This window comes from Rhinolophus sinicus, chromosome 17, assembly GCF_057876585.1.
Source record: "Rhinolophus sinicus isolate RSI-liver-muscle chromosome 17, RSI-T2T, whole genome shotgun sequence".
NCBI lineage: Eukaryota > Metazoa > Chordata > Mammalia > Chiroptera > Rhinolophidae > Rhinolophus > Rhinolophus sinicus.
Genome location: NC_142517.1, coordinates 82,016,031 through 82,041,144, shown reverse-complemented (window position 1 = coordinate 82,041,144; position 25,114 = coordinate 82,016,031). Strand labels below are relative to the sequence as shown.

General features: G+C 33.7%; 2 protein-coding genes across 5 annotated transcripts in view; both read left to right on the top strand.

Annotated features, from left to right (window-relative positions):
* The window catches only part of EPHA6 (EPH receptor A6), an 860,810-nt gene extending 846,754 nt beyond the window's left edge, over positions 1–14,056 (top strand). Inside the window, 1 exon segment of the mRNA XM_088794040.1 lies at positions 833–14,056. Coding sequence (XP_088650166.1) covers positions 833–947 — 115 coding nt within the window. The 3' untranslated portion in view covers positions 948–14,056.
* A 1,909-nt stretch (positions 14,057–15,965) lies between these two features.
* ARL6 (ARF like GTPase 6) overlaps positions 15,966–25,114 on the top strand; it is a 43,280-nt gene continuing 34,131 nt past the window's right edge. Inside the window, exons 1-5 of one of the 4 annotated variants that reach the window (XM_019757218.3) lie at positions 15,966–17,165; positions 17,274–17,320; positions 18,485–18,633; positions 18,756–18,851; positions 20,232–20,381. In XM_019757218.3, the coding sequence (XP_019612777.1) occupies positions 20,259–20,381 (123 nt within the window). In that variant the 5' untranslated portion in view covers positions 15,966–17,165; positions 17,274–17,320; positions 18,485–18,633; positions 18,756–18,851; positions 20,232–20,258. Of the gene's footprint in view, positions 17,166–17,273; positions 17,321–18,484; positions 18,852–20,231; positions 20,382–25,114 lie in introns of all 4 variants that reach the window. The other 3 variants (XM_088794041.1, XM_074333146.2, XM_074333140.2) reach the window with 3 other exon arrangements.

The following is a 25,114-nucleotide window of genomic DNA, read 5'->3' as shown; positions in this document are numbered from 1 at the left end:
GTATTTAATTTGAATAGCTATTTAAATTTTTTAAATTATTTCCAAAATGCATATTATTCTTGTTCACATCATAAACTTTACATCAGCATAGTTTTACTTCGGCAAATTATATATGACTCACATATGCTAATCTTGCATAGTCAGTTCCCATTATCTTCATCAACTGTAATAATTGAAATATGATATGATCATGTCACTTCAGAGTTCCTTCTCTATATTACTTTGACCAGGCATTTTTCCACTGTCTCAAAGATTATCCTTTGCCTGAGTGCAATTTCATCTGATTCAACATAATACAATGGCATTTTTTGTCAGATTATTGAAAGACCATGAGAATTCAAATGGAGTCCATATTATACCTTCTATAGTACTACATACTAATTTGCTGAAACTGTTGAAAACGTACATAATTACCTAAATTGTATAACCTTTTGTCCTATGAACTATCTGAACATTATATAAGTGACTGAGTTTTAAATTTTACTTGTACCTTTAAATTTGAGGTTAACTGAGTATATTCTCCGGCACTAAGAAGAAAAAAGTAAACTCTTAATAATATTCATTTATATCTCTGCTTAAACTCTCATTTTCTCACTTATACAATATTTGGCAAATTTATAAAGCAAATTTGACATGGTGTATATTTGTCATATCTAAATGTTTATTTCCTCTCTCTCGCATACTTACCAGATCTAAATGTTCATATTCTCTCTATTCTCTCTGTTCTTTCTCTCTCTCTCTCTCTGTCTCTTTCTCTCTCTGTCTCTCTGTCTCTCTCTCTCTCTCTCTCTCTCTCTCTCTCTCTCTCTCTCTCTCTCTCTCTCTCTCTCAGTGACATTAGGAGAATTGGAATCATACTCATTGGACACCAGAGACGAATAGTCAGCAGTATACAGACGTTACGTTTACACATGATGCACATACAGGAGAAAGGATTTCACGTATGAAAGTACTTAAAGCACCGGTGTTTTGTGCCTCAGCATTTCTATAATGAAAGACATCCTCTCTACTACCCTTTCTTCTGATTCTCCAAACATGACTTCACAAACTGCCGTCTCCCGTTCAGACTATGGGGTACTCACCTTTTGTTTATGCTTCCAACCCAGATTTTAAAATCGTGCTTCACAGCTCCTCTCTGAACAGCCTGCAAATAAAACCCTGGCCCACTGCAGATTATCACTACACGATGGTAAATAACTCAGCATGGATGTGTAACTTTATATAACAGTACTTGGGAAGTGTTCAGGGACTTAACCCAAAGAGTTTGCCTAGGTGTGGCTTCCTTAATGATGTATTTAGAGTTTGATGGTAGATGAAAATGAAATAGTTGACCTTTTCTTCATGCTTTGTGATCAAGTAGCTTCCAAATTGACGTGAATATTTATTTGTTAGGTAACTATATTCAACTCTATGGGTCGTATTGTTACTTTATTTTATAATAGTTTCACTGTTGATGCCTGATGTTAGATTTGCAGGAATGAGCAATGATTTTATGTAGTGAATTCTTGTCAGGTGTGACTATGGTGAAGAGGGGGTTATCGGGGAGGGAGAGGGAGAAACATACTGTGCTTTCAACTTTTCTAAGGCTGGGTTTATCTATCTATTTTTGTTAAATACACTTCATAATGTCCTGCATATTTCACAGTAGGTGGTAGTTTAGAGGCTTTTCCCCTCTAATTTATACTAAGTACAGTACATTTCTCTACTACGTTATGAAGCATACCCCTGGAAAGACAAAGAGTGAGTTCATTGCTCTAAAGGCTTTCACAGAGCAAAGTATGGAATAAAACAATGACTATTCCCTTGGTTTTTCTTCACAAGTTTTCAAAAGCAATTATCAAAGCACCGAGAAAATTAGTTGTTCTCAGTAGAATGGCTTTAAATAAAAGATCTAAGATTATAGCCTTGAATTTAATGTAAAAGTTTAATTAATGTAAACAGAATTTTATAGCTATATGGTGGCTCAAGAAAATAAACACACCTAGCTGACTGTTTAATATTAGTGCATTTTGCAAGTTTAAGAATTCTTGTTTTGTTTGTAAAAATAAGTTACATGAACATGCTGAGCTGTTTTCCAAAACTTCCAAAAGACAAGGATGTCATTGCATAGTACAAAGAGGACATGAACAGATCTAATACCTGAGCGTATATAAATTGTGTGTGTTCTCCTGGATTCATAATACAATAATATAAAAACGTGAACATACCTAAGGTGCACTGTTATCATGCTTCCAGAGGCTGAAAAAAAGAAAAAAAAAAGGCAAATATATTTTTAGTGAATTAAGCTGAGTCAGTTTATCAAAATAGTGCTGTCTTATAAACAAATTCAGTTATAAAATGAGTTCCCTGTGAAACAAAAAAACAATGACTGCTGTGCTAGGTGGAAGAGTAAGGAGAATGTATTAAAGGAGAAAAAGAAAAAAGACCAGGTTGTACCAAGATGCTGATTTATTAAATCAGTTTTTATTTGTTCTCAGAGGTAAAGGTACCCTACCCACATTCTCAAATATCTACCTAAATTACATTTTGTTTTTGGTTGAAATTAGCTTTCTCAGTATTAACGGAGCTTCACTTTTTCTTTTTCTCTTATTTTGAGATTTGTTGATTGTCCCATTAAACTAAACCCTTCCACATATTTTCTTTGGCTGATTTAGCTCCTGATTTTTGCCTACCTCAGCTTAATTTTTCTCATTTCAAAAAAATAGAGAGATAGAAGAAAGAGTCTTTCAAGTATTCCTTGAAGTATACTAAAAAAAAGGAAAAAGTGAGCAATCCATCACTTTTTAAGTAAGTGTGTCAGAAATAGCAACATTTTCCAGCCATCATCTGCATGGTCATGCACTCTCATAAACGGTCTGCAGTTTGCTTGATACATTTACGCAAATCTGAATACATTTAGAGGAAATAGAAAATTTCCATATTTACCTGTCTTCAAATATATATTAAATAATAACAGATGTAAACAGATTAAATTTATTAATCATATATATTTATTTTTATAATACAATTTAAAAAGGTATTTAGGAAAATAAGAAATAGAATAATTGTGTCTTCCATAGGACTCTGTCAGCAACATCTATATACTTTGATGAAATGAATTCTATAAAGTATTTAAATTTCTATGGGATGGGCATTCTAGTGCTTGCAAGATTGAAGTTCTCTGTTAAGAATTTACTTTAAAAATTTCCAATTCTATTTATATTTGGTTAATTTATACTTTTTTAATCCCTAACATCTTTGTCTAGTTCTATAAAACTGCCTTTTCACTTTGTCTCTTACCCCAACGCTTCTTTAAAATTTCTTTAAAATTGTGTTTACATTTTTCAGAAGTATAAACATTATAAACTTAAGAGTGTAATTTTGAACCTCATTATGGTTAGATCAAGGTTGAAACGTGTCAAACATTCAACAGAAACATTTTAAAATAAGGATATTTATTTCTTTACTGCCTATCAATCACAGACTCCATGATCCTAAGGATATTATAATATCCAGGAATATTAACAGTTAAATTACCAAATTCATTTGTAAATTTTACATGAAATATTTTGAGATTTACTAATGCACATATTTAGTAATTAAAACTGTTGAATATGCACAAGCATAGAACTTAAGTATAGAAAGAAAATGAGTTACTTCCATAAATCACAAGCCTCCAGGAATGATCTTTGATAACTAAAATATGCATATATATTCATGTACCTGTTTTATTTTAAATTTTATAATCTATACTACTGGGGCATTTGGATTTTGAAAATCAGACAGTTGAAGAAACCATTTTCATTTTATTTTCTGGCTAGTCAATTTCCAGCCTATAGTCAACTCACTATCTCATAATATAAGGCATATCTGGAAAAAAATTTAAAACAAGGCACAACCAAGAAGAGAGGTTAGGTATGTAAATCATCAAACTAAAAAAGGAATCAGAAATTATAAAGCTCTTGGTTTAACAAGAATAAGAATTACAGCACTTTTGTGCTCTTATAACTGTTGATAAATAAGTTAGGCATGCCATAATCAAAATAATTTCTCTTATTTCACTCTGTATTACTCTTTAAAATCTATCCCACTATCACCTGAATAAAACAGCTACAGCTTTAAGGCCTATCTCAGCCTATGAATGGAAAACAAATCCAAATCCAATCCTTGAAAAGCAAAGTCTTTACAGAAGGTTTTCTGACGAGGTGGTGAAGAATGAATTACATTATCTGTTTCCCAACCTCATTTCCTGAAAAATTCATTTTTATTTCTTTCCCTACCAAATTTCTACTCTGTAAAGCAGTCAGTTAAATCTCTTATCTCAAAATTGTCATGAATGCTAGGTCTCTTTTTTTCTATTACTTCATTAATTTTTCTAAAACTCCCTTTCTCAGCCTCTTCTGTTCTCTCTTTATTCCTCCATCGCTTTTCATTTCTCAGCTCCTAACACTCCACCCCTTATGCCTATCAGCAAAAGAAAGATAGCACAGCAAGCCAAAAACTATCGTACAAATCTCCTTAGAAGAGGCTGAGGGCCGAGGGAAGATGGAATGTTGCGAAACTCATACTTTAATATTTTGGGTTCTACCACACCTAAATGGGAGCATTTGCACTCACAGAGGGTGAGTTCTGACTTTTCATTAACTGCAAATTAAGTGCTTTGGAAGGTAATTTCAAAATGGATGATTACGATCCTTTTCTTTAGCTTTAGCTAAGGACATTTATTATTAATCTAAAAGAAATTAGTATTTTAAGAATCAAAAACGGTTATCTCACAGTTGATGTATATGTCTCAATGTAACACAGAGATTAGAAGCAGATATTATCACTTCTTGCAGTATGATCATTTTTAACTTTTCCAACCTCAAATTCCATTAAGTGAGAGACTCATTACCCATATTCAATTCAAAAATATTTTAATGGTTTTATATGAAGACTTCAAAAGGTAAGAGTTTACTGGGTCAAATTGATGGTATTCTTCCATTAGGGTACGAGGCACTGAAGTCACCTAACTTTTATAATCAACATTTTCAACAAATTTTCAATCTTTATAATGTTCAATAAAAACACTATAAGCTTTATTTAGTTCAATTTAACAATTGTCTATGCGATGTGTCCTACACACGTAAAATGTTATGGCAAAGATGAGTTTGGCTATACTGTTCTTCCTTTCAAGTAACTCTAAAGCCTAAGACTTAGAGGCTTGAGCGAAGGATTAGCTCTTTCCATAGAAAAATACATTAAATAAATAAATAAAACGTTGTCTAGTGTGAATTGGATTTGCAATCTCTCTTGAAAGAAAGAATTTGGACCTCAAAATTCTCTTAAAACACTCCACACTTCCTCTGGCGGAGGAGAGCAGGCTTTCTGGACTCTCTAAAGTAATCTCTCTCTTTAACAGTTGATCCTCCTCAGGAGTCACAGATTTTTATTGTCCAGTAGCAAAATTTTTAGTTCATGCGTAGATTCACCACCTCAAATTTCCTTCCAATTAGAAAACATCAGCCATCTTTTCAAAAACAATTTCGGAGTAATCTCTTGCCCAAGCCAATATCATTGTTCTTAGTAAATGTAATAAGTATGAACCTGCAGTGGTTGCATAAAATTCTGTCACACACGATATATTTAACAAGGGAGAGAGATGATTATTCATGACTAGGTCTAACATATTACTAGATGAAATAAAGGAAAGTGAAAATCTTTATTGCAGAAAAGTAAATATCCCATCTTTCTCTTACTGTTCTCTTGAAAAAGGTATTTCAAAGACTTGTTAAAAATTATGTTATAATGGGATGTGTCTTCTGGAAAAAAAGGTCAAAAGATCCAGAAGATGATACAGGTCATCAAAATGTAGTTTTAACTAATTCTCTTTCTTCCAATAATTAGACTCAAATTTCAAATTATTAATGGATTTATATAGAATGTATTTAAAAGGATATTTGCATCTTAATTGAAAGACTTGGGTTCTTTGCTCTTAATTCAAAAGAAAAAGCTTTTTTTCATTGAATTGGCATTTGCTTTTTTAGGATTTTAAGACTAGATTTGAAAGTTCAGCTTTAGCTTATCAGTGTCAATTTAAAATTACTGTAATTAAAAATGACAGAAAGTATTTTTTTAAAATTTCAGGTACTAGTAAAGAATAGACTTCATCTGTTAAAGAAAAGAATCTCGCAGATACAAAGTTTTGTGTATCTGTTAACGATACCAAGTCACCTGCATTTTATTATGTTTTTGCACTGTCCCATTGAAAGCGAAGTTCTTTCTAAACAAAACAAAGGAAGGTTCTTGCTTGAATTTCCACACTGGTTATTCAGAGTATTAAATCTCTAAGAGATTTTTTAATTAAGATAATTTTTATTTGTCTCATGTAAAGGGGGAAATCTCAAAGAAGAATTTCATACCTTTAGACATACCTAATTCATCCTTAAGAATAGCAAAGGCATTAAGGAAAAATTACCTGACAGTTGAGGATGAAAGATAGCTCTTAAATGTAATATAAAGATGTGGTTTCTACTTTTGATTAGAAAATAAAGTACAGATTAACAATACTGTTTCCTGAGAAATTAAAATTAGAAAATTAGATTAGTAAAGTATCTGAATTAGTGAAAAGCTCTCAAGTAAAGCTCTGTCCTTATCCATGTTTCTCCATTCTTTACAACCTCTGGCTGTCCTTAATTTCTCATTATAAATTCACTTTTGGTTACAATAATAAGTTATCAACTCAAATAATAAATCAGAAGAACTGAGATATGGCTTTAAAGTGTTCTACAAAATAGTAAAAGGATAACCCTACTTCAGGATTCCTATTGAGTTAGCATCAGAGCCTCTATCTCATTAGCCTTCATTGAAAGGAGAACTATTTTTATTCCAAAATAATATGTTACTATAAAGAAAACTCTAAAGAACATGAGAAACTTTGTTTTTCATATGTCTAATTCAATTTTGTATTTAGGCATTATTAACCTTGAAGATAGATGTCCTTCTTTTCATGAGTTAAATGTGAGCTTACATGACAAGCAACATTGATGTGAACATTTCTATGTACATTTATAGATTATCATCCCTAGAACAGTCTTAATTTGCCTCTGTTCTAGAAACACCAAATAGTATTTAATTTTTTGAAATCATGATAGGAGTGAACAGAGCTAAATTATAAAGATAAGTAAACAACACACTCTCAAGATTTTTACCTAATTTAGAATGTCCTCTTCTGTTGCTTTTATAATAAAAGTCTCTTTTCCACATTTAGTAATTTGTAGAATGAAATGTACACATTTAGATAGAAATTGCTTTTGTTAAATTTTCACGTAATACATCTTCACTCATTTAGTCGGAGAGAGAGAAGCCAGAATGTAATTGATTCTGTTAGCTCGTTTTTCATAAAATACTAACTTTTGCTCTTTAGAATTATTTACCCAGTAATATCATTGTTGAAATTGTAATGTTTTTCTTTGACTGTACCTGCTTTATTTATTATCACATATTAGTTTTGTCTTTAAGATAAATCTGCTTAAACCTGTGATCTTTAGAAGTTCTATGACAAAATCAATGGCCACTCATTTGCTAACAAACTTGCAACTGAACAAGCTCTGTTTTTGGTCAATGTGATTGATGTGAGCATTGCTAATTCTAACTTGTTTGAAAAACTAGTGGCATTTTATCTAGAGTTATTATTGCATATCTTCAAAAGCTTCTTTAAAAAAATACTGAATTTTATAGGCAAAATAATAAATAATGATTGGGGCTTTTTAAAATTTCTGCACTGCTTGGAAAATAAGGTGCATAAATGTTTGTCACTGAAGTTTTTAATTTGATTTAATGTGATGTTTCTTCCAATGCCATATGTGTGCTTTCAACGAAAATTGTAATAATATATCTATACTATGCAAAAATCTCATTTTCTTCTTAAAAATGTGGAGTTTTTATGCAATTTTAGGTTTTTTAGTCCTCCAAGAGAAAATTTCAGAAAGTAAAGTGGGAGCTTTTTCGGGGGCACAATACCTAATCAGTCCTAATAATATTAGTATGCATAACATTTGATTTTAAATATTATTATATGTGCTTTATTTCTGATACATTATTAATAATTTTGATAATCACACTCCATCTTAGATTGTGTCATTGAAAATTTGAATAACTATAGGATATAAATGTCTTCTGGACATTTTTCATAAACTATACTTGGGTTTCATTTTGTATACAGTGCAAAATTCAACATCTTAATTTTGAATTTTGAAGAAATAATCAGTAATTAACAGTCTATGTTTCCTAAAATATTAGTTATGTTACACCTCGCATAATAGCCTCACTTTTTAAAAATCAAAGGCAGAGCATAAATGCAGAAGATGGAAACAGACCAAGTTACATTAAAATTGAGGAAAAGACAAAATGGTAATACAAGGAGTTTATGTTAAAACTATTAATTACCTCATTTAAAAATAAACAAAAACACTATTGGAAATGTACACTTGAAAACTATATAATCTTACTGACCAATGTCACCCCAATAAGCTTAATAAAAAATATTCTATTAAAAACAGAATCCAGGGATACGAAGATTACATTTGTGTATAATAGCAAATGAACTATTTCCCAGAAATTCTAACCACATTGTTATTGACTGCAATGCTGTAAAACAAATACCATATCAGAAGTGTGTAGTTTACATCACAAATAGCTAGTTTTTCGTACAACACAAAGAAAATTATTTTCCATATGGTTTCAACACCAACGTGAAGTTAATTCTCCATAAGTTATTCATTATGAATTATATAGACATTAATCGAGGGTTTTTAATAGTTTCAACCCACTAAACGAAGCACTAGAATTTAATCCCAGAGTTACACTTTCAACTACAGCAATTTTCTAATAGTGAAAGAGAAATATGAGAAAAGAACATTTAAATAATAGTCCATTTTTGCTGTTTAATTCTTGGGAAAATATAAACCATTATGTTAATTAAATTACACTGTAATACTACATAAATTGTTTAAAGAGGACGATGTTGAGAAATGTCAGCTTTTCTGGATTTAACACATAGAATCGTCCAATTAACTAACTTTTAATACCTAAAGTGACATTTTGTCCCAGGTGGACACAAATTTCATGGTTCAACTGATATTTTGATGATGGTTAATATGGCAGCATTTTTTCTAAAGGGAGTTGAATTCTTCTCAGAATGAGTCAATTTGTTTTATGAAACCACTTTTTTCCTTTGAGATATGTATTTTTTAGCAAAAATTAATATTTTGTAATAATAAACAAAGCTGCTTTCAAAAATAAAATTACGTCATGTTACTATGATGTAACATGGTAATTTACTGGTAATTTTGAAACTAAAGTGCTTTTTGAGGATGAGAATCTCTAATACAAATAAATCCACTAATATTTGTTAAAATACATTATCAATGTATAAAATTAGAATGGAATCTTGCCAAGATATCAAAAATAGAAATTTATTTCTACAAAATATTTAGTAAACCACATGATCACAATTATTAACATTTTCATACTGCTAGTTCTTTTTATTTCTAAGAATTTGACAAAAAATAATACATTGAAAATTGGACTGTCGAAGCACTTTACACATATTAATGAATCACTCCCATTAATAATTAACAGTTCTTTCTTCTGCTTTTTTTCATTTAAAGCAGTAAGCATATGTGATTCAAATAAAAATAAAGGGAAGTCTTTTAGAATCAATTTATGCTTTATGCAATTACATAAATTTTACACATTTAAACACATAAATGTTTAAAATTATGGTACCTGCATATTAATTTTATGTTATATCTTATGGTAGCTAAATGTTTATATTCTTTCAAGGAGATTGATTTCTCATTTCAATTATTTTAAATGTTTCTTTTTTTTAAAGAACTGCTTTAATTTTTATATTTCCATTCAGCCTCATAATGCTCGTAACTTTCTAATTCTCAAAGAAGTTGAAGCCAAATACCTTAACATAGTGGGTAGACGTTATTACTTTTGAAATTACTCTTCTTACCAAATATTGGTCATATTTGGTATGACCCCATAAAGTCTGCTGGAGAGAGCAAACTTTTTACTTTTTCAGAAACAGAAATACAAAAAGAAATACTCCATTGGATTGTGTGTATTCAAAATAGTAAGCATATATTTTTATAGTTACTTTTCACTGCTTAATGTTCATTCAATTTTTTAAATTTCACCAAATAGGATACTTCAAACAAAAGGAAACGCCATCTCATTTTTGTATAAACTGTTTATTTTCTTCAGAGTGTCCAAAAATCCCTTTGAGGAAGCAAAACATTACCTTTCCCATAGTACAATCTTAATCACTTTACTATTAAGTGAAATAGATATCTATACTTCAATATAAAGAACAATAACAACCACAAATCATGATTTGTCCAAAGCTCTTTACACTATGGGGAATAGTTATAACAAACAAAAAAATTAAAGGAAGTCGTGTCTGTTTGCTGATCCAAATTGTATCTTTCCTAAATTTTAAAACTAGTATACATACTTATATACTGATTTATTTTAAATATATATATATGTATATGTATATATATATATATGAATATATATATATGTATATGTATATGTATATGTATATGTATATGTATATATATATATATCCATACGTCCATTCATTAACTAATGTTTATTGAACACTATTATGTATCAGTGTCTTGTTTTAATACAGGGTGACCAAGACAAGCTAAAGCCCGTCTCATGGAATTGACTTTCTAGTGATGAAGATATAACATAAAGAAATGGTGATATGTATCATGCTGATAATTAATAATGTCACATAGCATGACAGTGGCTTCTTTATATTCAGTGGTAAGGGAAATCATCTCTGAGGATGTAACGTCTAAAATGGTATCTGAAAAGCATGAAGGAACCAGTCATGAGAAAATCTGGGAGACGAGTATTGCAGGTAGTGGGAACACTTAATGTGTGGGAGTGTGGAGTGGTTGAGGGTAGAGAGACAGTGTGCTCGGTACACAGTAGATAAGCCAGCAAAGGAAAAAATGAAATGAAGTCAAACAACCTACATGAGGTTACTGCAATAGTTCAAGAAATAAAAAAAATAAAAAAACAGGTGGCTTTTGCTAAATTGGAAGTAGTAAAGATGGACAGAAGTGGATGGATTTGGGGTATGTTTGAAGACAGGGCTTGCTAATAATGGATTGGATGTGAGGAATGAAGAAGAGTGAAAAATCAAAGATAAATTCTACATTTCAAGAATAAGAAACTGAGTTAATGGTGGTGCAGGAGAATTGAGTTTGGAGGGGAAAATCAAGTTTGGTTTTAGCCATCTAAAGCCTAAGATGCCCGTTAGATATTCAGATAGAAATAGCAAGCAGACAGTTGTATATGAGACCTGCAAGGAGCAATCATGGCTAGACATCAATATTTGGAAGTCATCAGTATGTACACGGTATTTAAAGTTTTAAAATCACCTAGGGAAGGGCTGTAAGAAAGAAGTAGGCCTCAATTGAAGTCCAGGGCATTCCAATGTTTAGAAGTGAAGCAGAGAGTTAGAAGCCAACAGAGGACACTGAACATGTAAAGTAAGGTAGAGAAAAAAGAAATGCAATTGGTCACCTGAATTAAATGCCTTTAAGAAGTCGAGATTAGGACAAAGAAATAGCCATTGGATTGGCTACATGGAAGTTGACTGATGACCTTGAGAAGGGCAGTCTCTGTGAAGCAGTGAAGCCAAAGCCTAACTGAAGTGATTAAGAAGATATTTTCAGAAAGAAGGTGGAGTCAGTATCTATAAACAACTCTTTCAGGAAGTTTTTCTGTAAAGGAAGCAAGAGAAATAGAGCAGTAACTGGAGAGAGATGTGGGGTCAAGACATGTTTTGGCTGTGTGTGTGTGTGTGTGTGTGTGTGTGTGTGTGTGTGTGTGTGTAGAGAAAGGAAGCTAGAACATATTTATATACTAATGAGAATGACCTGGGAGAAAGAGGGAAACTGATTATGCAAAAGAATATAATTATGGAAAAGGCCTTGAGAGGTAGAAGGGTTAGAATTCATAGCATAAGTAGGGAGGTTAGTTTTTGACAGATGACGCATAGACCTGTAATTGGAGGGAAGGCAATGTGTAATATGCATATAGTTTGGTAGATTTGTGGTCCAAAGGTAAGAGTGTTACTATTACTATATGAATAGTTTTATTTTACCAAGAGGAGATAAAAGTCAATATGGGAGTGGGAAGGGAGAATAGGTTGGAGGAGAGAGGTATAACTAGTTGGAAAGGGGGAAATGAATATATATGAACATATGTATGACTACATATACACATACAAATATATATATATGACTACATATACACATACAAACATATATACATATATATATGTATATATATAAACACATGGCCAATGAATATTTGTGTGTATGTATTATATCATAGGAAAAAAGACCTATTGTATAAAATATTCTAAAGCCATTTTTACTATATCTTGAGGCATCTTATTTGGAAGATCTGAAACTGAATTCTGATAACAGAGTCTTATTTTCCATAATGTAGAGATGAAGTGAGGACTTCTCAATACCATAAATACTTCTCATGTTTTATTATTTATTTTTGTCTGTTACAGAGTAAACAGAAATATATCTGTTATAATTCAAAGCCTATGAAAATTATAAGTAGTTTAATCCTGAAAGATGTGTATGCATATTGTATACTCAAGCTGTCAGTTTTTCAAAACACTATTTTGGAGGGTTTAAGCCCATATCTGAATTGAAAAAAAGAAAGAAAGAAAGAAAGACAATCAGGCTCTCATGGCTTATTAAAACAATACTTTTATTTTGTTTTGTTTTCATATGAAGAATGTCAATACCATCTGTCATTTAGAAAAAAAAAAAACAGACGATTTTTTTTTTCTGTTAATTGTGCCCTCCCTGTCCTATAGGAAGGATGTGTGGTCTTTTCATTGTGCTTGAAGCATTGTTTCTGAATAGGCTGTATGTAATTCAATTTGTTGGAATTTATAGGTGCATATTTATTCTTTGGATTTATTGTAAAATTAGATTGTGAACAATGGAGTAAGATTGTTCTCCTTTTTTTTTTTGCTGTTTTAGCATAGCCAAAAATATAGATTATATGTACATATAAATATGTATTTGATTATACATTTAATATTCAAATGGCCATGTCAAATATTAAATGGGAGATGTCAACAGTTGCCACCATGTATTCAAAATTGTTATAAAAATATTTACAGCACAAATCCTTAAAAGTTTATTAATTTAATACTAAATAGTACAGTTATACAAAATACCTAGATAACATCTGTCTAGGTTGAGACATTTAATCCCTCATAGAGCAATATTTGACTAATAAAAAACTGCAGCTGAAAACATTTTTCCTTCCTATAAGTATGAATGTGTTTTTAAAAATTTCTTTGTAACCTGTCGTAAAGTTATTTATCACTAATTATGGATTTAGCATTTTACCCATCTACTTTTGCAAAAGAGGGAAAGATCTGTTTGTGAGAATAAACAAGTGTAGCACTGTTATTTTTTTCTCTTTGGTATTACACCATTTAGAGCTACTCTATATATGCCTTCCACTCAGGTTCTTACACAGCCTATGTTCTCTTTCTGGTTCTATCACAATATAGTAGAGAGATAAACACAGTAAAAGGGTATTAACAATAGAACTGCAATCCTACCTATTATCTACTTCACTATAAGAGTGAAGTAGTCCAGACTTACTTGAAGGTGGTATCGTTTTCATCTTATAAAAATCTACTGTAATATTATGATGTTCCATGTAAATTTTCATGTGCTGGCATGCTTACAAATTAATAGTTATAGAATGTTCAGCTCTCAATGAGGGATTGTGGTGTATTGATTACATATATCACCTATCTATGTGCTGAAAGAATATGGTGTTTAGCAAAACTACCTGCTGAGCAACATAGTAAGATTTTTGTACAAAGTACAAATTACTAATTATTGTATTTTATTTTTCTATGATTTCCTAAGAGGTATTATCAGGGTCTTACAGATGAAGTAAGCCTGTTTACTAAAATATCTATTAGTAAATAAAAGTTACAGTTCTGGTGGTTGAATTTGTGACTTTTTTTGTATTGTTGTACTGACTATTTTTTAGTCTATTAAATCTAGATGCTCTTTAGATATATTAGTAATTCTGGATACAAAATCATAGCTGTAATTTTTCACAATAACATAATTAAGGTCAAAACAAATTCACATAAGTTAATATAAATAATTGGTACATATTTTTATAGTGATTTTATGTGAGCAAAATGTTTTGTCAAGTAAATTGTTCATTGCAGAGATACTACTGTATACAAATTGCAGATGAGACAAAAAGATACATATAATGTCCAACTGCTCAAACAGCTTTAATCCATCAACATTCATTCCAAAATCTTCCAATAAATTACGAATCAGGTATTTCCTATATTATTTTAAAAGTTTCTGGTAAGAAAAAATATAAAAAATAATGTGAATTAATCAGAATAGTGCTATATTCATCATCTCTCTTATTTCTTACAATTCTCCTACTTCAGTTCCAAAAGCCAGTATGAAATTAAAACTGGTAATAAAGTACCTGAAACTTTCTTCCCTCATACAGGTATCTTAAGTAGCCGTAAGAAAATCATATACCATTTTTAAAGTTTCTTATTCTCATAATAAAATGAAGAGAGACAAACTAACTTCTTAAATCAAGCGAAACAATTTTTTCGCTGAGCCTTGAATCAACGCTTGGAGAAATGTTTCAGTTGTCAAAGCACCAAAATAGCAGATTCAACCATATAAAATATTTACTTTTCTTAAGGTTGATATTTTCAAAACTGGCATTTTCTAGATTATTGAGGGTTTCATAATCACTATTCGTCTCTAATAACCATAAGTCATCACATCAACGACAATGATCTAAGATACTTAGTTTTTATTGTTGTTGTTTTTTTTTAGTAAAAGAGTTATGTCTGTCTAAATTTACTGAAAAGTTAAATATCCAATCCCTTCATTATATTTCCTGTTTTCACCAAATGTTTTGCTCTAACTAAAAATAGGACTCAACCTGGTGGCAGAAAATATCAACTCCTAATAGGAAAAATCAACTCTGTCCACTAAAATTTTCTGAAACATAAGAATTCTGCCTAGCTCTAAGGGAAAACAATGTCAAATTATAGTTTTAAATAAATGAGTCACAGTGCCCAGTCACACAGAAAAGTAATCAACATCTTCCTATAAATGCATTCAGAATCGGAAGTGAAATAACCACCACCTTTAAAAATCTTATCCAGGGCAGCCGGGTGGTTCAGTTGGTTAGAGCATGAGCCCTAAACAGTAATCAATTCCCGCATGGGATGGTGGGCTGCGTCCCCTGCAACTAAGATTGAAAACAGCAACTGGACTTGGAGCTGAACTGCGCCCTCCACAATTAGATTGAAGGACAACGACTTGGAGCTGATGGGCCCTGGAGAAACACACTGTTCCCCAATATTCCCCAATTAAAAAAGAATTTTTTTTTTAAATATCTTATCCATATAACAAAAATTTCAGGGCGAAGACAGGAAATTATTGAACACCTACTATATGCCTAATATATATATATACATATAATTGGCCTTCACAATAAGGAAGAATATATTTCCATACTCCATCATTATAAGGACATTTGTAAGTCAATTCTTTTGGATATACAACTATATAGTGGTTTTTTTGTTAGTGTTTGCCTTTCAATAGTCACTAGCCCAGAACCACATTTTTTTCATTCTAAAAACAAGATAACTACATTTGAAAATTTGGAAAAGTAACAAGAAAAATTACCCCATAATCATACATGTACAACCCCTCACCCCTATCATTACTTTTATATAATTCCTTGTAGTTTCTTTTCACCTTCCATTTAATAGGCTAAATTAATTACCAGCCAAAGCAGGTACTAGGATAGTAAACATAATACTAAGTAGTTGGAGGGAGGTACAAATCCTATACTCATGGTAACAAGGTAAATGAGAGATGGACACTCAATGAGGAAAGTTTAAATCATGAACGGCATTCACTGAGGGAACGAGGCTGGTGAGGCTGGGCAGGTTGAAAAGTTGTCAGGAAAATCCTAAATCTTTAAAATTACTGCATCTGTAATCTTTCCGTTGGAAAGCATAGTAACAAAAAATACGGGGAAACGTGTATGTCCAAATATTTTCTATTGGAGGGTCATCATTTGTTACTATAAAATCCGAGTACAATTTAAGAAGGTGGCTAACTTTACTCATTCAGACTATTAATTTCTTTTCTGACCACCTGCTGATTTGATTCTGGGGACTGCAATCTAATCAGAGATTATGCCCCGTGGAAATGTCTTCAGATCAGACAGCTGAGAAGCCAGATACAGGCCTACTTCTCTTGCAGAACAATGCCTTTGAGCTTATCTTCTCTCCTGACCTACATTAACAACTTTACTTTGCCAGGACTCCAAGGTCTCAGGCCTATCAGAGCCCCCAAGAGGGTCAGTGCCAAAGGCATCAGGGCAACTCTGGCGCACATCTTGCCCCAATGGGCACAGTCGGTCCTGCAGTCGTTGCCACCACGCTGCGCCCATAACCGGCAACGACGCAGTCTCCTCAGTGCTCTGTGCGCCATCCTGAAAGCCCGCTCCCGGGAGCTGGTATTCCAGCGAGAATCCGAGACACCAGGGCCAAGAATAACACCCTAAGCAAGGGCCGTCACCAAACCCTTCCCAGCAGCCTGTGCGCAGCCTACAATTCCCATCATGCTCCACCGAGGAACTGCATGGCTCTTCGCAGGAACGCGGCAGTTCACCACGCCACGCGTGCTCACACCTTCTTTAATGCTCCTCCGCGTGCTTCTGGCATCTCCCGGAACTCATATCCGATAAGTCAGAGCGCGGCGGCTGACTTGCTAGGACCTCCGAGGAGGCGTGGCTTCGGGACCGGAAGAACCTCCGGTTGCCCGGGGAACGCCACGCGCCTCAGCGCCTGCCCAGTTAGTGATGCTCGCGCTGAGGCAGAGGCTACCGTTTCCCCCAACTCGTAGAAGCGGCTTAGCTCAGGACCAGTGATCCTTCCTACCGAGGCACAGAGAGGAAGGCTGAGAGACTCACGCGTCAGATTTCCATCCCAGGGACGGACACGAGTGAGTGCACCCATCCATTGGGCCCGCAGAACTAACCTCAAAAACCAGGTATTTGCCCACCGACAATTTCTGTAGCCAGCGGCGCCCCATCACATTCCCTCCCCCGCGGCCCCCAGTTTGAGAATTGCTCTTTTCCGTGTTTTTCACTCCGTGTAGTCGTTTCTAATGCGTGAGAGGTGGAAAAGGAGAAGTGAGCTTATACGGTGAGTACTGGAAACCCCAAAAAACTCATTGAACTTGTTTGACGGAATTTGTGTTTCTTTGGTTCGTTTTAACACTACCCAGTTTGGAAGTTTTTGTTTGGTGTGTGGGAAGTGTAATTGAAATTTCATTGTCAAAAACTGAAAGCCAAATAAAAATGTTTGTCTGGGGTAGTAGGAGTGTGCTATACACTTCACTCTAGAGACATTTTTGAAGTTTACAAAGTACCATTCCTGCTATTTTTCTCTGCCCACCCGTTATCTCTGGAGCTTATCTTCCAAGTTCTTAACTGGATAACATCCTAATTCTTCAGGACTTTTCTGTCAACAAGTAGTCCTTTAGAAAGCAGTTTCACACATAACAATCAAGAGAGTTTGGCTGGTGGGCAAAGAGAGAAAAACAGTAAGATAAACTAGAAAGGTAGATTGGCACCAGATTGTGAACAGCCTTAAAAGTTACACATGAAACTTTGGACTTTATTCCGAAAGCCAGTAGCTCCCAGTAGTGACAGTACATCAGAAATGCTGTGTAGCTTTTTACAATACAGATGCCCTGCTCCCATCTTCAGAAATACCAATCCAGTCGATTCCAGTAGGCAGCCAGGGTTGAGAATGAAGGCAGAAGGAGTAGGCAGCTACAGAACACTGTAATTGTATCTCCCACTGTTCACTTAGGACATGATAATTAAATGTTGAGGGGCTTGAATTATCTTTTATTTCCTTCTTTCATGCATGCAAAGGTAAACTTACAGAAGTGTGTAGTTACTAAGGAATAGAAGCATACGTAAGGCTATATGAGTTGTTTGTAAAGCAACTTCAATAAATGTAATTACATCTTTTAGAAAAACTGACTTCTTTAAATTGTATGCCCCAAAATATTTCAATAACAGCATTAGGTGTTTGATAATCTATGAAAAAGGGATGGAAAGTCACAATCCAAATTTCTTTGCAAAATGAATATTCACGTATCAAACTTTTGACAATCGATATTTTATAGTAGATGTCCAGAGGGGAATAATGTGAAAAGTGGTCACATTTTTAAAAATCTGTTCAAAATTGTATGGAAAATGGAATATGTAAGCCTTTATATCAGTATTTTTAGTACAGTAACAAAGTGAGTAAAATTTACTTTGAATTAAAATTGTGTGAATTGTTTTATGATACCAGAAGGCTAGCTTAAAGTAGATTCTACAAATGCTTATCCTTAAGCTGGGATACAAAGGAATGGATTGAGTGAGATTTGAATCTCCAACACAAGGAGAAAAGTTGATTCAAGTGAGACAAATGGAGTATCTGACATCAAACCCATTCCTTGGGTAAGACGACTGTGACTCTTGTTATAGCCCCCAGGCTTGGATGGGTCACTGCACGTTTTTTTTCTTTTCTGAACGTCATTAAAATTCAGTTTGGAGACTTGTATCCTTAATGATCTCCTAAGGGTCATAAGCAAAACTGATGATGCAGCCTCCTTCCAGATGCAGTTGTCTTGGAAGCCTCTTATCGTGTAAGTTGCTGCAGCCTCACATCCTTCAAGGTATGGCCTTGTCTGGGATGGTGTAGGATAAAAAATACTGAAGGAGCTGTAAGATGACAGTCTTCTGGAACCTGAGATAGCAATGAGAATAAATCAAATAAATGAGATTAATATTTAGAGAACTTTGAAAATGATGGTCCAGAGAGTAATAGGAAATGTTTGGAACACAGGTGTATTGTAGTTGCTGCTGTAGCAGTCCGTTTGGCAGTTGAGGGCTAGCAAAAGGGGTATCTTTTTTCTCCCACCACATAATAATATTTTGGTAGGTGATGGACTCAAAGGGAACACCTTTGTAAAGTTTCATGTGGAGGAGACCTGACTTCTAATTTTGACATTACCTTGGAAGGATAAGAGCCATAAAGTTAACACATAGCAAGCAATATATCATCAGCAGTTTTATATGACTGCAAAATACTTCTCTTTAGAGTGATTATGGAGTTTTGTTTTTTAAGTTTGAGTTGGAAGTATTTTTTTCTTCCAAAGAAAGAATTGATAAAGAAATGAACACTTCAGGGATGCGTTAACAAAAGAAACTTTTACAATATTTCAGAAAACTAGACTAAAATCTAAAATTAGTATTTACTTTCTTGTTCTTTACAAGTATACTAAAGTTCTTTTAAAGTAATACTTAGGATATTTAAGCTGAATTACAGTTTTTAAGAAAACATATTTATTAAGGTTCAGTAAAATTGTGTTTGTGTATGTGTATTTTATACGTAACCTTCCCAAATGGATTTGTAGTGACTTAAAGATATATGTAAGGACTAAGGGAAAACTAAGATAAATGTATCAGAATTCTGTGTTTCTGCTGATAGAAACACAACCTAAATTGGATATAATCAAGCAAACAAAAACAGTGAATTTAATATTTATTACTGAAAAGTACAACAATGGAGCTGGCTTCAGAAAAAGTTTTAGCCAATTGCTTAAGTGATATAGCCAAAATCTCAATTTTTCTCTGTTTTCCTGGTCTGCCTTTTAATATCTCAGCTTCAGCCTTAGGCTCTACATAAACCCCACTGCCCATTGTTCCAGATTTCCAGTAAAGGCTGCAGATATTTTCAAGTATCACAAACAGCAGACTCCACATGAGTTTAACCACATTTTGTTCTTAAGTATTACAATATTACGATGAGAAATGTACAGTTATTTCAAGGGCATTATTCTGTGTTGCCAGGGGTCGTAAGCTGCCACTTTGCATTTCAGTTAAGGCTCCTTTCTGGTAATCGGCTTATACTCTGTTTACTAAGTGTAAAGCTACATTGACTTGGTTTTCATAACATCATTGTGTCTTTATAATATTAAATTTTTTTATATACATGCTCATATTTTCCATACTTCAGGTGCTTGTGTGTAATTTTGTTTTTTCCTGACTTGCAGCTCCTTTATAAATATTTGAATCACATTATGGGATTGCTAGACAGACTTTCAGGCTTGCTTGGCCTGAAGAAGAAGGAGGTTAATGTTTTGTGCCTTGGGCTGGATAATAGTGGCAAAACAACAATCATTAACAAACTTAAACCTTCAAATGTAAGTATCTTTGTTAGATGCTTTATGTATTTTCTGCTAGAGGAAGTTAGTATGCAGAATTAATTTGTTTGCTATTGTAGCTTCATATACCATGTTATGAAATATGTTAAGTTTGTAGAGCATTAAAGTAATAAGTATCAGTCAGCCGTAATTTGCAGTGTTTTATGCAGGTATATAGGTAAATCTTCATTATTTAAATTGTAATATTTTCCAAATGTCTTTTTTCCTCAAAAGATCTTCACAGATTTGCCAAGTTTACTTTCAGGTAGCATTGCCTTCTTTTGGGCTCTCTTTAGAAGAGGTGCAAAACAGAGGGAAAGGTAAATCATTTTTATAGGCTCTGGATAATTAGACAGTGTCCCAAGAGTGTAGTATGCATATCAGTAGTAGTAGGCAAGATGACTTTAAGTCATTTAAGTAATAAGTATATTAACATATTATTTTAATAACTGAAAAATATTTAAAGCTAGCATATTCTACATCCTATGAAGCACAAGTTAAAGCTAGGTTCTGCTGCATATAAAGAAAACCCACGTACCAGTGAACTAAATAAAATAGAGGCTTCTTTTTCTGTCATCTGAATAATTCCAGAAGAGGTATTCCAGGGCTTGTGTAGCAGCTACATGGTCACAGGAGATCCAGGCATCTTCCATCTTTCTGCTCTGCATCTTCCATCTCTTTCTGTGGCTGGTTTTTACCCTCAAGATCTCCACATGGTTACTTTGGTTTGAACTATATGTCTAGATTCTAAATCACGGAGGGGAGAGGAACAGGGAAAAAGAATAGGCCTTCTTGCTAAATAAGCCTCTTTAAAGAGCTTACCCAGAAGCCCTGACTAATGACTTTTATTTACCGTGTTTCCCCGAAACTAAGACCTAGCCGGACAATCAGCTCTAATGAGTCTTTTGGAGCAAAAATTAATATAAGACGCGGTCTTATTTTACTATAAGACTGGTATAATATAATAATATAACATAATATAATACCGGGTCTTATATTAATTTTTGCTCCAAAAGACACATTAGAGCTGATTGCCCGGAAACAGGATACGTCCCACTGGCTACTCCTGTCTATAAATGAGGCTGGATTTGTTTGTAAAGCAGGGCATATTACTGCTTTCAGCAATAATAGATATCCTGTAGGTATGGAAGAAGGGGAAAACCATATGAGGTAGATACCAGCATTTACAATTGTAAATACATTTATTTAGGTAACAACCATTAGTCAAATAATGAAAAATGTTGAGTAAAAAGATAATACAGACTGCACAGACAGGGTAAAAAATAGGAAGCTGGTCCTCTTAATGACTGAATGAATGGACAATGGGAAATATTGCTCCTAAATATGGTAATTAAAGGTAGACTTCATTGCCTCTAAGCAGTGCTTCAGGTTGGACAGAATGAGAAGAAGCCTTACTGCTCCATTTCTTTTGCAACAGCTTCTGTTTTACTTCTGTTTAGTTGGAGATTGCTTTGGAATTACAAAAATGCCCTTGTTTCTTTTCTTCTAGTCATTATTGCCTTCTTCTACATAGATGAGTTTACCATGTGAAAATAACTAACTGCTGGTGTATTTTCAGGTGGGAGTTAGGTTGAGGCAGCTGGGATAAGGCGAAAATGAATTTGGAAGGTAATTTAGGTGTTTTAGGGGGGCTCCCCAACTGAGTTGGCAGTCAGTTGCGATATGCATGGTAAAGTCATGCTTTGTTGAAAAGATTGATTTTGGAGGGCAAGGTTTAGGTCTGGCCATAGGACTTGCTAACACTCTCTTGAATTGAGATTAACCTCCCCAAATGTCAAGGTTTCCTCCTCAGGGACAGATGCAATTCTCCTAGGTTTACTGCATAGCTAAGAACAGATGCGAATGCATGCTTGTGATAAGCATGTGGCTCTCAAATGAGAGAGAGAGAGAGAGCGAGAGAGAGAGAGAGAGAGAGAGAGAGGCAGAACCAAGGTGGGGGGGGGGGGGGCAGAACCAAGGATATTCAGTTTCATTTTACAAACTGAGCAGTCAAAGAAGTCATTTTCCCCCCATGGAGAGAAATCAGTTGGGAGAGAGGAGATAGAGAAACTAGGAGGGTCATTTTAATGGAGTTTTCTCTATGTGGAAACAGGAAAAGAGATTCTTCCCCAATAAGGAAAAGAACAGGTTAAAAAGCCAACATATATTGCAGTCTGACTCCTGACCTAGGTGATTACAATAAATTTCTTTATCTGTCCTTAAGAGGAAGATATAGCATCTTATCCAATTGGATGGGGTCCAGAATTGAATTTAGAGAATAGTGCATGTATGGTAAAAGCAGAACCACACCCACATGTGCCTGCCTCAAAGGTAATTTTTTTTTAAAGGGATCTCAAATAACTACAAAATGATTTGAATCAGAGCCAGAGTTAATAGCCCACAAATGGGCCAACCCTCCAGTGCCCCCTATACTCAAATTGGGAGAAATAACATTCAAAGAACAAAATAGAAATTGCAGTCTCTTCCTCTGTCATTCCCAACAGTACAGTGATCTTCTGTCCCCAGACATGGTTATTAATATAGGAATAATCTTTTATATGGATGGGAACAGCTTTCTTCCAAAAACAGAATTGGCTTTTTGAAGACACTTGCTCTTATGGAATTTTTTTTCATAATTTCTTCTGTCGTTTCTAGAGATTTGGGGCAGAAGAGGAAGGAGGCAGCATGTGCTCAGTCTGTCATCGTAAAATATTCTAATTATCTCCATTTCAGAAAGACCTAATGGAAGACCACTACAGACCCTGCCTAACACATCACATTAGGGAGAGCCCCCAGAAAAACTGGGGTACACAGCCAATAACTAAAGCTTTCTAATTAATCTTCTGTTGCTTTCCCACATCCCTGTATCTCTGTTACCTCTGGTGCATTATGGAACTAGCCTAGACTAGCTCCGTGGCTATTCTAAGGGAATCACCTAATTTTTGACACCACTTCCTGAGCCTTAATCTTCAGGCAACTATCCTTTCTCCTCTGAATAATTGACCTCTAGATCCTCAGAGCAGATTCAGTTGCTTTGCTTTTAAAACACTTGGTGATAATTGCCAAGAAGCCACTCGAAATGGGACTTTTTAAAGACCCCGAGACCTCTGTCACTCAGGTATAAATAGAGCACTTGCTTCCTCCATATCTTTGAACCCATGAAGAGGCTCTTGTGAGCTTATATTCACTATTAGAAACATTATTTTTAATGAATAAGTGAATTATAGAAATCTACAATACTCTATCAGAAAAGTCTTACAAAACAATTGCAAATCTCATTTTATAGTAAAGTAGTCTCTTATTTTTTTGTGCATAATATCAGTTTCTAGGTAGCTAGATACTTCCTGGACCCGAAATGGTTTTTAATATTAAGCTGTCCCAATGTTTATTATTTATATATTGAGATTGCTTGTGGTTTCTAAACTGATGCAGAGAGAGAGCGGGGACATTTTAACCTGATCACTCTTTTCAAGAATCTGGTCTTAGCTGTCATTTTCTTAGAGATGCAGTCTAGAAACACATTTCTGTTAAAATTCCCATTTTTTTCCCCATTCCCCAACATATAATGCTCTCATTCTATCACATCATCCAGTTTTATATTCTTAGCATTTAAAACAATCTGAAATTATCTTGCATATTCAGTTGGTAACTTGTTTATTAAATGTTTCTTCATTATAAATTTAAATTCCGTAAGAGCATAAATCTTATATTATTCAACACTGAATCCCAAATACCTAGAATATTGTTTGGTTATTAATATATTTTTGGACAAATGAACTGATCAGTGATTATTTTATTTTCATTTTTGATCGGGAATGATGATTAATTTTTCCCTATAAAGTAAAATAGGAAGTTAAAGGGGATCTTCTATGGAAATGAAGAGTTTGGGAAGAATCTGGATCATTGTGGGGAGGCTAGACAAATGTTTTAATTACAATTCAGTGAAGACAAGGCTACTGTTTTCTGCAATTTTTTAAAATCTTTAACTTCCTCACTTTTTTATTGTTGGTATGTTTTTCCTAATAATAATAGCTGATGATTTAATCACAAGATTGGCACATGAAAAACCCTTAGATTCAAAAGGGTGGTATTTGGGGACTAAAAATTAGGAAACTCTTTATTCCAAAGTTTGTTGTGAAGCACAAATCCAAGTAGCAGGAAATAAATTCTGTCTAACATAAACAAAAAGAAAGATATTTTTGGAGGAATACTAGGCAGTTTATAAGATGGAAGGAAAAGCTGAATAAACAAACTTCAGAAAGGCAGAACGAGGGCTGCTCTGAGAATTCCTTTTCAGTAGCACATTACTGGTAAGGTGACCAAGCTCCAGTGACTTTTCAGCTTCTGTCTTTCTATTTGAATTTTAAATTTCCAGAAGTAGACTAGCAATATGAGTGTAATATGAGGCAACAATTTTCCCTCTACTCCTCCTGTTTTCATATAAAAGCAAAACGATGAACTGAAGGGGAATTTTTTTTAAAGTTATGCTTGTGGGAGTATAGAAACTTGGGGACAAGAATAAACTCAGTGAGAATATAATTATAATAGCAAACATTCGTAGAGTGTTACTGTGGACCAGACACTGTGTGGAGTATTTTGCACCATTAACTCATTTAATTCTCATGATAACTTTATGAATTAAGGATAATAATACAGTTCACATTTGAGAAAACTGAGGCTTAGAGAAGTTCAGTAACTTGTCTAAGGTAGCATATTAGCAATTTGCGGTCATT